General features: G+C 41.1%; 1 protein-coding gene across 1 annotated transcript; it reads left to right on the top strand.

Moving 5' to 3' along the window:
- Positions 1-610: 610 nt before the first annotated feature.
- Positions 611-13,285, top strand: LOC116382585 (sodium- and chloride-dependent taurine transporter-like; the record flags this gene model as incomplete). The annotated part of the gene is made up of 11 exons (XM_031845768.1): positions 611-876; positions 1,281-1,413; positions 2,684-2,818; positions 5,083-5,186; positions 5,346-5,470; positions 6,967-7,079; positions 8,117-8,254; positions 8,684-8,786; positions 10,192-10,292; positions 10,407-10,577; positions 11,543-13,285. Coding segments are annotated over 11 exons (1,545 nt in total), but the record flags the coding sequence as incomplete, so codon positions are not given.
- Positions 13,286-15,244: the final 1,959 nt, after the last annotated feature.

Here is a 15,244-nt window from a genome sequence, read left to right as displayed (position 1 = left end):
ACTTTAACCCTTTTTACAGTGTGTTTTCACTTCATGAAAGTTAATTGGAACATTTTTAGTCGCCTAAAAAATGATTGCCAGGTCTCTACCACAGCGTTGTCTGTGTTTTCGTCCTACAACGTTAACCCTTTCACATCGTGTTTTCACTTCATGAAAGTTAATTGTTACATTTTTGGTCGCTTAAAATGTTCTTATTCAGTGTTCGGTTGGACTTGGCTCCACCCTCTTGTGTCACTTCTGGTTGCAAAAACCAAGATGTCAAATTCGAGGCTTCAAAACGATGGTCCACTAACCAGTGGGTGACGTCGCAGTGACAACGTCCACTTCTTATACAAAGTCTATAAGCAAGGCATGAAGTTAAACTTAATAATAAATAAAACAAGATTTTCAACTGCTGTTAAAGCGATATTATCACTTTTTGGATTACAAATAACAGCAGATTATGTGACTACTTGAGCGAGTGTTGCTCGAAGTGACAAAACCACACAGAAGAATATTTCTGGAGTTAGTGGAGACCAAAATCAGAGCTAAAAGAGAGTGGACTTACATCCATCAGGTGACCAGAAACATAAAAGCTTAATGTTAAACAAAACGGAAACCATGACGCTGAAAATCTGCCTTCTTTCCCGTCCCCTCTCCAGGTATCGGCTATGCCTCTGTGGTGATCGTGTCTCTGCTGAACGTCTACTACATCGTGATCTTGGCCTGGGGACTCTACTACCTGTTTCAGTGCTTCCAGCCGGAGCTCCCCTGGGCCAAATGCAATCAGCCCTGGAACACAGAATTCTGCATAGAGGACACGATCCGCAGGAACAAGACCTTATGGCTCGCAGCCAACATGACCAACTTTACCTCCCCCGTCACTGAGTTCTGGGAGTGAGTATTAACTGACACATGCACACTAACACACAAACGCAAAAAATGTGTTTGAACAATTCTTACAAAAAAAGCACCGTTTACTTTTAGTTTTCTGCTAGTTTATCTCAAACTGTATTTGTGCAGCAGAATGAAATGAAAAACAACCTTTTTAACCCTGAATTTGCAGGTAATTCATCACAATGAATGGCTCTAAACTAAAAATATTCATGCAGCATTAGACACTTCAATGTTAAAGCCTTGAAGCTGTCTTTCCCTCCATATTCAGACGCTGGACAGGCCAGAGCAGCAGAACAGAGCAGGCTACATCATGTGTCTGTTTGATCTCCACGTTTATCAGGGTTGTCACACGATCCCTTATCAAACCGCCATTAAGCTGTTGTGCGTCTCTGTCTCCTCTGCAGACGCAACGTCCTGAGCATCTCCAGTGGGATCGAGGACATCGGGCCCCTGAAGTGGGACCTGGCCCTGTGTCTCCTCGCAGTGTGGGTCATCTGCTTCTTCTGCATCTGGAAGGGAGTCAAGTCCACGGGGAAAGTGAGTTGCTGAAACGGAGACGCGTCCTGTTTGTTATTGTGTTGCCTGGATGCTGTTTGGCCTTTACTTCTTCTTTTATTTTTTTTTCACCGTTGCTTCGAGGAAAGCCACATGCTCGGAAAGCAGTTAATTTGGTTGATTTAGAGGCACGAGCCTCTGCGCTGTCCTTGAAGTTTCTTGTTGGCCAGACTCACTGTCGGCTGTAAAACATCGACTGCTCAGCCTCCTCTCTGTTTCTGTCAGAAGCCGGGTCGGAGCCAACGAGACGAGCTCTGGGTGGAAAAATTCAGAACTTGTTAACTTGCATTGTTATGATTAGTGTGCATTAAAATGATTAATCTAAAGCCAAATTGCAGTGAGAAGCCTTTATGCAGTGTAGTGTGACTCCTGTGGGCATGCATCTGAAACCCTCATCATGACGTCTGTAGGCTGCTGTATCAGGTTTCCCACGCGTTCTGAGAAAAACCTGGAAAACAGTTCCAGTCATGGAAAATGAGAAAAAAGGTAAAAAGTCCTGGAAAATCTTGTTTTGTCCTTAAGAGAATGAACTATTTGGCTACCTATCAGAGCTCCCCACATCGGGTTAATTCAGGATCATATTAACGTTCAAATGGCAGTTTATGTACGAGAGTATTTAGAACCAGCGGTGTCAGAATGTCTAAGCATGTGAGAGATGGTTTCATAGGTGAGTTACAGCCATAGACTGCACGTCTTTTGAATCAGACTTCCACAGAGATGAACATATAAGTGTATGGAGCGAGATCATCATTGTTAAAAGTCCGAGAAAAGTCCCGAAAAAAAGCGAACCGTCTCATAGTTATTAATAGTACAGTTTAAATAAATAAAAAAACGTACTTGAAATGTCAAGTACAGCACTAATTCATAGTAACTACAGTTGGTGAAGTCATTTTGCATCAAGCATCCAGGAAAAAGTCACCACAACGAGAAAAAAATGCTAATGACGTTGGGCACTTTATGGCTCTGAGAGGAATTATTTTCAACTTGAGGCGTTCAGGGTGCTCAGAAAACCGCGAGGTGCTCAGCAATGCCAAAGCGGCGGATAAAACTTGCTACAAAAACAAGTACATTAAGGGGAACAACAAGAACGATGTTTCTCTTGACCTGCAGTCGGAAAAAAAACACAACTTAGAAATGAGAACTTCAAAAAGGAAGTAGTGTTTTTACCCCATTATATATGTCAAGGGTGGTGAGTCATAAGTGCATGACAGCTGGTCAGTATTTTGGCTAATCGTTCCGTTGTCCTGTCTAGGTGGTGTACGTAACAGCAACCTTCCCATTTGTGATGCTGATTGTGCTGTTGATACGAGGAGTGACCCTGCCTGGGGCATCTGAAGGGATCAAATTCTACCTTTACCCCAACCTGACCCGCCTACAAGACCCAGAGGTAGGATCAAGAACTCTTCTTCTTCTCCTCTTCATCTGTGATAGAGTGCTGCAGGAATGAGTCCTAAAACTTGGACACGAGTCAGCGTGTGGCTAAATGAAAAAAGTCATAATCTCAACTAGTAGCCTCGTTGTGTTATATTTCTTGCTGAGAGTTAAATGAGAAAATTGATACCACTTTCAGTTCTGTATGCTAAATATGAAACTAGAGCTGGCAGCCAACTAGCTTAGCATAAGACCTGGAAATAGCTAGCGTGGCTCTGTCCAAAATCCACCTACCAGCCCCCTTAAAGGTCACTAATTAACACGTTTCATCTGTTAATCTGTGCAACCAAAGTGTAAAAATGTTGCGTTGTCACAGTGACTTCAGGAAGTGGCCGCGCAAAAAAAAGTTTTGACATAACCCCCGATAGAACCACAACGTGTTGCTTGTGCTTTTTTAGACAACAACCAAGATATAACGTGTTAATATATGTGTTTTGGATGCGCTGGTAGGCTGATTTTGTTACCTTTGGACAGAGCCACGGTAGCTGTTTCCCCCTGTTTCCAGTCTTTATGCTATGCTAAGCTAACTGGCTGTTGCCTGTAGCTCCATATTTAACAGATGGATATTGAATCGGCATCAATCTTCTCATCTCATTCTCAATATCTAAACCACTGTAGTAGTGTAGATGTGTAGTTTCGTTATATAACTCGATTACATCATTTATCATGAGTGATTGGATTAACATCAAAACCAAGCAGGCATATGTGGATCGGCTAGCCCCCATGTGTCCTGTGCAGTTGGAAAAAAAAGACATTTGACTACGTTTCACAGAGTTAATGTTGTTCATGAGGTTTCAGATAAAATCAATGACATTGTCACCATGTCACCACTGCTATGTGTGCATTCAATGTTAATATTTTCTGTTTTGGACTCCTTGTTGAAGCTTTTGCCAATGTGAAAATTGTGGTAACTGTTATTGCAGTTGCTCTATTTTTATATTGGCAATGGATCACATGACTACTTATGTGTAAAAGCGGTCACTCGTACCCACAGGAAGTTATGACTCGACTCAGCTCTTCCCAGCTTCATAGCATCTCTCAGTGTTTGGTTTTCTGGTCTGCAACTTTACAGTTTTGGTTCCGTCTCGCCGCTCTCATCAGTGTCGTTTTTGGCTGCAGTGAAAGATCTCTGCTCCTCAGCACCTCAGTATTAGAATATTGCAATATTACAATATTGAACTCCCATTCATCATGAAGCCAGAAACACGACTCCAAATTGAATGATACAGGAATGTTCCTCCACGAGCTTGACAGCTGTGAGTACTAACAGTAGCCATGTTGGTTGTTTATGTTCATGATGATAATTTTAGGGGGAGTGGCTTTTGGTGGCTGGCCTGAAGGGACGGGCTGTCAGTGCTGCAGACTTGCCGACTTTCTTGCTAGATTTAGGGACTTTTGGAGCTGTTAGATACTTTCATTGTAAAAGACTTGGCAACACTAGGCTGGGTTTTTCTGTTGGATATTTTTTTTAAATCTAGCGTACTCTTGCTAGTTTCTCAAGTTTAGCATCCTGAAGCCTTCGAAAGGTGATAATATGTCAATGTTGTGTTCACAACTTGTTTCTGCTGCTCCGAAGTGGACAAAAAACCCAGTTATTGTATGTTTAATAAAATGTTTGCCTTCGCGGTGTGAGCAATCACTCTTACATTTGATTAGCTCACTAGCAAGGAGCTCGTGATAACATTTCTGTAGCATCACAGTCAAAATAACACAAACTTGGACTGATGATCCAATGCAGTTACTCTGTTTAACTTCAACGACGGAGCTAATATGGGAAATTAAACAAACAGAAGGAACATTGAACTTCTTTTTCAATAGAAAATCAGCAAATTACACAAACAAACTCAAATGACCAGATACAAACAAATACATTTAACAACTTGCTGCCCTCTCTAATGGAGCTAAACTCACATTATTATATCCCCGTTTGTCTTTATTACTTGGTTATCTTTGTGTTGTTTATCTCCGCCTTAACATTACTGCACTGTTTTCCTTTCCTTCCATAAACTGCGTCTGTCTTTTCAAAATAAAAGCACTTCCATGTTCATGGGAAATAACAAAATAATGTAAACTTAACAAATTCACTACAGTCACAAATTTAACACGTGAACCACACTGTGCACACCGGGGTCCTTTAAATTTTCCAAAAAGTATTTCATAAACAGGCTGACCTACTCTGGAAAAACACTGTGAAAACCACCTGTTCCTCTGTCTCCTCAGGTGTGGATCGATGCAGGAACCCAGATTTTCTTCTCCTACGCCATTTGCCTGGGAGCCATGACGTCGCTGGGGAGCTACAACAAATACAGATACAACTGCTACAGGTGAGTTGTGTTTCCGCTGGGGGGGCGGGGGGGAGAGAGAGAGTGGGGACTGTAGTAGTGACAGCAACTCGTGTCAGAGACGGTTGCGTGAAAAGACAATGGGAACTTCAGTTCCGCCTGTGTGTCATTAACAACCTCCATGACATATGTGTGACATAGGGACTGTTTGCTGCTGGGAGGCCTCAACAGCGGTACCAGTTTTGTGTCTGGCTTCGCAATATTTTCCGTCCTGGGCTTCATGGCACAAGAACAAGGGGTGGACATTGCCGATGTGGCAGAGTCAGGTACGAGGGTCCAAGGTGATGGCAGCAGTGATGGTGGGCACTGTTGCCAAAGAAAACAACCCAAAAAAAGAGAAAAAAAGAAAAGACAATTGGAAACTTGTCAAAAGAGCTAGTCCAGCATATTTTAAATGAGGAGGGGGGGGGGGGTCAAGTAGTTTATTCAAGTCTCGGAAACGATGATGCTGAAATGTACAGGTATCGGCAATTGCACACAATGAACCGTGCTGTCAAAGAGCTCCTCATACAACAACTTGCTCTCGTTATTTGAATAGCTTCACATCTTTTTGACCAGAGGACATTGCTCAGAAGATTGGCCCAGCACTGACTGTACTCTACTGTATGTGCACTGACACCCTGAGTGTGATATTTCTGACCAGCAGCACTGCACTGCAAGCCCAGTTGTGTTAACAAGCTGTGGATCTCCTGAGGTGGACGCCACACCGCTTCTGTTTTCTGCCTTCCTTTTACACCCTATGTGGACTTGTTTTTGAGGAGATGCGTCTTCTTTCTGCATTCTCGCTCTGTTCACTTTCAAATTAAACTCTTGCTTTCTTTAAGAATGCAACTTGAATACAATCAAACTACAAAGTGTATGACAATGACAGGAGTTCTGTGATAGCATGTTAGAGTGTACATACAGGATTTTACATCATAAATGAAAACACAGAACAAAAATTCATTCATTCTTTTTTAATGTAGAAATACATTTTGCTCAGCTGTTCAATTGAGGCACTAGTTAATGTGTTTGCTGACTTTGTGCCTCATGCTCCTATTATTATTATTATTATTATTATTATTATGTTGATATGTTTCATTTGCTGCAGTCCTCGTCTGCTTTGTTTAGTTTAGAGTCCACTTTATTGTTATTGCTCACAGTAAGAACCAGGAATGCAGATTAGGATCTTGCCAGATAATGCAAACAGTAGCAAACGTGCATTTAGAGTTAAATGTAAACACAATGTAAAGCAGCAGCATGAACAGGATGTAATGAATACTGTGTGCAGTAGAATGGTCTGGGTGTGTAATATTCAGTATAAACAAGAGGCAGTTATGTAATATGTACAATGTAAAAGAGACCATATGCAGAGTTGAATATGGTTGTTGATATTAACACATACGGGACATTAAAGCATGAAAAAAACACTATTTCCTCAAAGCAACTCAACACACAAAGCCAACAAAGAACAAACACGTCTTTAAATTGTTCGACATATTAATTGAACTTCAATGTGGATTTATTGGCATTAAAGTAAAAGAAAAACGTAATTTTTGTGAGTACACAATGATATTGATATGAATATTAACACAACCATAACATAACATTACAATTGTTATATAAATATAGATCTTGTAGATTATTGGCAGTAGCTCAGCTTCTCTAGCTCAATCTTTTTTTTTTTTCAATCCTCTTTATGTCGTCCAAGCTGTAAATCAGACAGAAATATTAATCCTGTCCTTCTCCCCTTCTCCCCGTCCCTGCTGTGTCCTCCCTCCAGGTCCCGGTTTGGCCTTCATCGCCTACCCAAAAGCCGTGTCCATGATGCCGATGCCGACCCTCTGGGCCATCCTCTTCTTCATCATGCTGCTGCTCCTGGGCCTCGACAGCCAGGTCAGTAGCTTTCACGTGGACACCTTCCAGGTCCCGTGGGTTTGTTGGCTCCTGCCAGCCCCGATGTGTAAAACACATGAAGTGTCTCTCTGATCCACATCTAACGTCTCCAAGGTATCCGATAACAGACAAGTAAAGCCGCCTGTTCCCACAAAGGCCTTTTAACTGTCACACTGGACCGCAATTTGTGAGGATTATATCCCTTTATAATGCCCCACAACACCACAAATTAAGTGTTTTTAGAAGTTGATAGGCTTTAAAAGCCAAACATTTAGTTAGTAGGAGTCATTATCATAGCTTGCATTCAAGTTTTCTAGCTTTGGTAGGAGGCAGAGCTTTGATTAAGACAAGATAATCTGCATTGACAAAACACAAGTGTGCACCAGAGGGATTCGCCGGTCATATCACATTTCCTGCCTCCCAAGTGTAATTCTACTCCTGTGCTAACTCAGTCCTGTACAGAGTCAACTACGAGATCAGGCTCTAAATTTGAGCACATGTAAATACACATGAGGCTATTTCCAAGAGACAAATGCTGCCAGTTACAGTGTTTGTGTGTGTATGTGGGTGCATTTTTTTGACCATAAATTTCATGCAGATTTGTGGTCCTGAATGCTACGTATTGTCGCGGTCACTCACACATACATGCCGCTGCTATGTAAGGGGCTTTTTGTTTGCTTTTTTTTCCCCCGGGCGCAACAAAGAAGCATGTTCTTTGTGAATAGGGACGATTTTGTTACGACATCATGTAGCTTGCGAGGCAATGAGGAGACACAGGGGAGCAGGAGAGAGGGACGGGGAGACGGGGAGACAGTGATGCTCTGTTGTTTCGTTTCTGTTGTGTCTTGGTAGTGACAAACCAGAGCTGCAGAGAGGAGCCCTGTTTAAATTCTCATTACTGCTCAACAAAGACAGCTCTCATTCTGTAATCACTGGTTTGTGGAGACAAAACAAGAGCTGCATGGAAACACAGGAGGAAACTTTTTTCTCCCCCCTTCCCCCTGCTGAGAACTTAACAGTTGCTTTTATCCCCACAGTTTGTTGAAGTGGAAGGACAGATCACCTCCATTGTGGATCTGTATCCGAACTTCCTCAGGAAGGGTTACCGACGGGAGATCTTCATAGCCGTGATGTGTTCCATGAGCTATCTCCTGGGGCTGGTCATGGTAACAAAAGTAAGTTCACCAGCAGTCACTTCACTACTTCCCTCTGCTTATCCCGCTCAGAAAAAAAAAAGGAGAAGGGAGTCGGCGTGCTCGGATCAACGGCGGAGATAACGCTACAGACTTTCCACTCTCCACCGTCGGCTGTCCCCCATTGTCACGACCAAATATGGCCTCCTATCCACATTCACCGCTCACGTCACATGTGTGAATGGAACAAATTTGGAACGCCGTTTTCCGTTTAGCACTTAATCGTGCTTCAATGGCGTCTCAGCACCTGTTCAACTCTGCCTTCGTTGGTTGGGCGCCAGCATTCTAGTGCGCGGCTTTCAACGTGCACCATCCACTTTAATACCCACTTCTATCTGTGTGACTTTCTTTGGTTCGACACACATCAGAGAGATAATTAATGTGTCCCCCCCCTTTCTTTTCTCTTTCCAGGGTGGCATGTATGTGTTTCAACTCTTTGACTACTATGCAGCCAGCGGTGTGTGCCTTTTGTGGGTTGCATTCTTTGAATGCATCGCTGTATCCTGGGTTTATGGTAAGTGGAAGTAACTTGTGTGTCGTTTTTCAAAGTCATGATCGTAAACAGTTGAGAAAAAAAAAGAACAAATGATGTCTTTTGGTGGTAAACAAAGGTGTCCTTGTGGTTCTTCCCACATCAGTAGTAAATAACTTTAACTGCAAGAAGAGACGTGGTGAGGGGGGGGTTGGTGGTGTTGGATTGCGATTGGCTATCCAGGGGTTGCCTCCCAACAGATTACATCCTAGTATTATTAAGAACGTTTAAACTAAAAGCAACGCTGCATCTTCCACAAATAGAAGTGTTATTGCAAAACTTCTTGATTCTGTTAATTGCAATAAATGATGCATCTGATGCATCAGTTTTTTTTTTTTACCAGAGCAAAGAAAGGCAGCGATAGCCATGATTTCATTGTTCTTTTGTGTGCTTGTTTTTGGAGAAATATATGATAAGAAACACAAACATTTTGCATGGACAATGGCCTCTTTTGCCTGCGTGTACCACGTACCCATCGGGCTGTTTCGATTTTGTCTGGCAAATCGCCACTGCACTAAGTACGTTTCCCCAAATAACTGCTCAGAAAAACCCAGATATTTAATTTGTTTTTCCTACTCCATTACTTCCGCTTTGAACTGGTCGCCACCCCCTACCTCTGTATCACTACCACTATCACAACATTCACAGGCTATAACACCATGACAGGAGTAACAATACTTCAAATACAAAATTCAGCCAATATAGGAAGTTTACTCGAGTCATCTTCAGTCAATTGTCCCCTTTTCAGTCTTTTCTTGAATATTTGCTTATCTCTTGTGGAATACTGAAGAGTTTTTCCTCTTCAGGACTCTAAAAATGACTAAAATAAACTACATGAGAAGTCTTCACTGCCAATAGACATATGCAACCTATATGCAACCTATTGCAAGTCAAAACAGTTGTGAACCAGTGTCCCAGACTGTTGTTTTTAATCGTCTCTACAAAAGATGCTTCTGTAGCAGCATCACAAAGGACCTCACCAGCTGCTGCGCTTCATCCGTAGTCCCTCGCCAGATGTTAAAAAGGAACTAAAAACAGAATAGAAGAACTTATTGTTAACAAAGGAGCATAATAAACATCAGCACTGCACACAACCCACTTAATGATGCCATAAAACACACCGTGAACTACAATAAACTCGGAGGAAGTATAAGTGATGACCTGACAAAGCCGAGACTGTTTGTACTTTAACAGTATTTGGTACGTGTCCCAGTGGAAATATATATACTGCAGTTAAGGGCAGACACCAGAGATAAGAGGCAGATATGGAGGTCCTTCTGCAATAACAAAACAATAACACCGGAATAGTACAGACTGCTGATATCTTATCTACTGAAACATTTTTCATACTATGCTTGCATTCATGTAATTCTTTGTTTTGCAATAGGAGTGGATAAATTCTACGATGGCATTGAGGACATGATTGGCTACAGACCAAACGCATGGATGAAATGGAGCTGGACCATAATCACTCCTGTCCTCTGCATGGTGAGAGATGAGCGGCAGCTTTTCGTCATGTCGTTTTATTGCCTTGGACGAGATATTGTTGGTAGAAATGTTGTGTACAACTTGTACTAATGGAAGCTTGTGTTTGTTTTCCAGGGCTGCTTTGTCTTCTCCCTGGTGAAGTACAAGCCCTTGACCTATAACAAGGTGTATGAGTACCCGGACTGGGCCATCGGTATAGGCTGGTGTTTGGCCCTGTCCTCCATGATCTGCATCCCCATGGTGATGGTCATCAAGATCTTACAGTCTGAGGGACCCCTGATCGAGGTGAGCTCGATCTTTTAGTACTTTTAAAGAAATAGAAATTTGCAGAAATGCATTTATTTGCTTTTTTGCAGAGAGTTAGATGATATTGCTCTGATATACCAGCACCCTAAATATGAAGCTCGATCCTGGAGATGGTTAGCTTAGCTTAAAGAGCTAGCCTGGCTCTGTCTGAAAGTGACAAAATCCACCAATCAGCACCTCTAAAGCTCACAAATTAACACATTTCTTCTGGTTTGCATAATCGGTACAGAAATCAAAGTTTAAAAGAGTCACATGTGCAACTGAGACAGCTGTTTTCGGTAGCATTGCTAGCTAACGTCTACTTGTACTGCAGAAGGTAAACAGTGAAGAAGCACATAACACAACTGTTCTTAGACAATTACCAATAAAAAATCTTGTTAATCGACCTGCAGTGGGTCTATTGTTTTGTGGCTAGTTATACTCTCCAAAGTTAATAGTTATTCAGACACAGAATTGTTAGTTAGCTAATGTTAGCTAACATTAGCTCAATGCCGTTGTAACTATTAGACAACAAATGTAATTTTCTACTGAAATGTGTCCATTGTAATTCTTCTTAATTAAGACACATTGTCAAACCTTCAGCCAATAATGTAGTAAACATGCTAGCAGATTAGCTTGAAAGCGGTAGTGCTAGCTAGGCTACTCCCCCGTTTGTCACATGACCCTCCCCTTCAATATTGTCGCTGTCTATGACAGTTATTATGCTAAGCGAAGCTAAGGTCTCCTGGCTGTAGCTTCATATCTAGCCCTCATACATGCACCTGGTGTCGATCTTTTCTTCTCAGGTCTTGGCAAGAGCAATTTTAAATTAACATTGAGGGTTTTTTTTGTACATTGCACAAATCCAGATGTTGAATTACGTTGTTTTCCACTTAGAATTTGAGCCTTAAACCGACCCCAGTTTGTGATGATCATTATTCTAATCTGTCATCTCCTTCCCTCAGAGGATAAAAGCAGTGGCAGCCCCGGCGAAGTCAGGCGTGAGCTCTCGCCCGAAAGAGTACAACTTGAAGGCCAGCGAGCTGACACAGCCCCTGAACCCAAACGGGAACAATGGCTTGAACAAGCCCACCCACACCATTGTAGAAACAACGATGTGAGCGCTCTCTGTGAGAGGAATAAGATTGATGTGCTTTCTCTGTGTTATTATCATATTTGCTAACTTTGATAATAGTAGGTTTACATCGTCAAATATATTCACATTAGAGATACTCTGGTTTGATCTCTATGAAGAGAGTTATATATCATTGTTGTAATGTTTCTCTTGTATTTTTATTTTTTACTATATCGATATTGTTGATGTTACAATTGTTATTGCTGTAGTTGGCACTGATCTCAGTTAAGTATATTGAGATAGAAAATGTTCAATGTTTACTACCATTCTGTTGATTCCGGAGAAGAGATGAGGAATTTGATTTTTTAAATTGTTTTTTTTGGTGTAATAGAAGAAATTCTCATTTCACATAAATTCAGTAAAATAATCGAGCAATTAACCACGTGAAAGGTAGAAGACGTCCAAACACCCTCACGTGATTGTTGCCCAAGCTAACTTCTAATATCTTGTTGTTGTTGGTCACCCCTACAGTGAAAATGAATGTACGTGAGCCACCCACGTCTCTTAGAGTACAAATCCGTAACACGTTAAGTGGCAATTATGCAGTGTAAAGAGTTAATCTTTGCTTGACATTCTTTAAGTTGCAAGTTGAACAAGGCCTTGGCCAAATACTGTGAGAAATGCATCCATCCAAATGAAATCCATTCTCAAAAACATGAGACTACAAAATGAAAAATAAAAAAACACTAGGGAAGAGGAAGTAAGGAGAAAAGGGAAATGGCATTTTTAGAGTATTTGTACACAGCCTGTGTGACTACTAGTCAGTCCCAGTGCATTTATTGAAACCCCTCTTTGCACTTTATATGTCGTTTCACCTTTATTGTAGTATTTGTTTTGATTGTTGCAAGATTATGTGGAGTTGCATTTGCAACAAATTTCAGGAGGAAATATTTTTAGCTTCTAACTTTTTGATATTGTAATATTTGATATACAGTATCTAGTTGTCGACTTGCTAAGACAATGATGCAAAAAGAGTAGAAATCTGACATCAAATATTCTTAGAAGAATCTGTGAGAAGATCACTTTAAAAGTAAAAACATAACTTTTTTTCTAAACATCCTGAACGCTCTCTCCATTGTGCTCATTACAAAAGCAGATGCGCTCTGCAGAACTACCACTGGATTCTAGTCTCTAATGTTCGGTTTAGGCATTTATATTGTAGAATTTTAATTGTTTGTAAATCACATATGCCTTTTTGTAACAATTTTATACTGTACATCATATGAACACCATCACCATTTTACTGAAAACTCAGCAATTTGTTTTCTAAATATTAATTATGTTGTGAGCCAGGATTACACTTTTCAGCGTGCATTATTCATTGAAGCAATGGCATTCTCTCCTCGCTCAAAATGCACCATTAAATTTTGAATATTGTTCAATAATTCAACAACTTGCACAGTTAGAAACAAAATCTGAAGCATGTGCAGTAGCCACAACAGTACCGTTCTGCTTTGTCTGTTAAAATCTTGGATTCAAGTGTACCAAAGTATTTTTGTCTCACAGTTGTCCCCTTTGAGATGCACATTGCATCATTTCTATTTAGATTACAAATAAACATTTGTTCTTTGGATTATGTGTCATAAGAATTCTTTATTCTCTAAATATTAACATTTTCCTCCAATATATTTATTACTGTTATTATATGTATTGTTTAAATTTGAGAAGCGGGACAGTCAGTAGAGTGCAGACCTTTGCCGGGTGTATCTGCAAGGATCACTGTTGTATTGGGTGATTCAATTAATTAATACAACCCCAACACGAATGGGCTGTAAGGTCACAAAACACACTTCATTCAAACTGAAAATCAAGCGGTGCTGTATGCATGCAATCGGGCCAAAAACTAAATAAAACTCACCACAGCGGCTGAGTTGCGGAGAGGTACAGCACTGTCTACTGGTAGTTCCATTAGCTGTTAGCGGTTAGCCAAACACACTTTTCAATACAATAGAAGCGATCTGCAGAGCAGCAGCCGAGATGTACACAGCAGTATGTGTGTAGTTTTATTAGCTGTTAGTCAAACACAAAGCCCAAAAAATATAAAAGTGAGCCGCAGAACAGCAGCCGGGAGGTTTGCAGCAGTATGTGTGTACTGCTATTCCCGTTAGCTGTTAGCCAAACACACCTCAAACTGGCTTTACAGTGCTAAGAAGTAATCTTATTGGTCTTCATAGACAGGCACTACATTAATCACGCTAAGCAGGATATCATTGGAGATGACTTAATTACATACACTCGGTATGTGTGTGCACAGCCTTCAGTCTCTGGTTTAGTGAAGGCTGTTGCTTCTGATTTTACCCACTAAACAAACATTGCTAAGTATCGTCTCCATTAATGTGATCATGTCCCTTCACTCTTTTGATAAAGTGCTACAAATCACGATACATTTAGATTCCCCTCGTGAAATAGCTATGTATATTAATTTAACCATCTTTCATTGAGCAGACGTCTGACCGACCGTTCCCTGTGAAGGCTCATTGACACTTGGCCTAAGCTTTTCACACCATCCGTCCCACTTTCAATCTAACACCCCCCAGCAGGTGGGAACTGCATTGACATCTCACCCATAAAGATGGCACTGGCTTATTTGCTCACGTCTCTGGTGTCGCGCGGTCCGGCCTTAGCCCTTGGGGAACTGAACCCCCTAAGACTTTAATTCACATCACCTGGATGATCAACACGAGTACAGGAGAGAGCAAAGAAATGCTTAATGAGAAAAGCACTTGGTGAAATTGTGTTATTTGGACTTGCATTTCTGTGAAGAGTCAATACTCATACTTAGTGTTTAAAGCTCAGTTTCTGAACATCGGATTGTTTTTAAGGCGCTAAATTCAACATTTGGCGAACTAATATAGCTTCAGTTATTTGCTATCCAAAGCTAGAGTGCAGTAATGTCTACCTGAGCAAAGAATGAAGTTGTTGCTGAAGCTTACCTTTTCAGGTAAACACTTTTGGCTTCATCGGCACTTTTGTCGTAATTAGCGCCGTTAGCACAGTTGGCTACGAGCCGCCAGCTCAGCCATAGCCGTGGTGAGAGCCGTTGAGAGGCAATGCTCCCAATCCCATATATTACACCTTTTTAGAGATAAAACAGTGCGACACTTCATGTAGTTCATACTATAGAACTATAGGATTAGTATAGATTTTTGCTTATTACAGCCACGCTCGCAGCTCAGTGAGGTTGTAGCTAAATGCTAACATTGCCATGCTAACATACTCAAAATGACAACGTTAACATGCTGGCAGGTATAGCGTTTACCATGTTCACCAATGAAGTTAAGCACGATAGCATGCTAACATTTGCTAAGTAGCAATAAACAAAGTGCAGCTGAGGCTGATGAGAGATAGTCACAATTTTTGCAGGTATTTGGTCACAAAACATTTTGACAAATTTAATGTTGACCTGATGAAGCTAGATGAAAAGTCAGGGCGACAAACATTTTACAAGAGTGAAACAAGATTTAAGCAAATTTCACAACAATCCATACATTTGATACATTTCGGTCTGGTGGACAGACACTTTCGAGTCTGT

The sequence above is a fragment of the Anarrhichthys ocellatus genome, unplaced genomic scaffold, assembly GCF_004355925.1.
Source record: "Anarrhichthys ocellatus isolate YVR2014 unplaced genomic scaffold, GSC_Weel_1.0 scaffold5, whole genome shotgun sequence".
Classification (NCBI taxonomy): Eukaryota; Metazoa; Chordata; class Actinopteri; order Perciformes; family Anarhichadidae; genus Anarrhichthys; species Anarrhichthys ocellatus.
The sequence above is the reverse complement of the archived record's forward strand: the minus strand, read 5'-3'. Positions and strand labels throughout refer to the sequence as shown.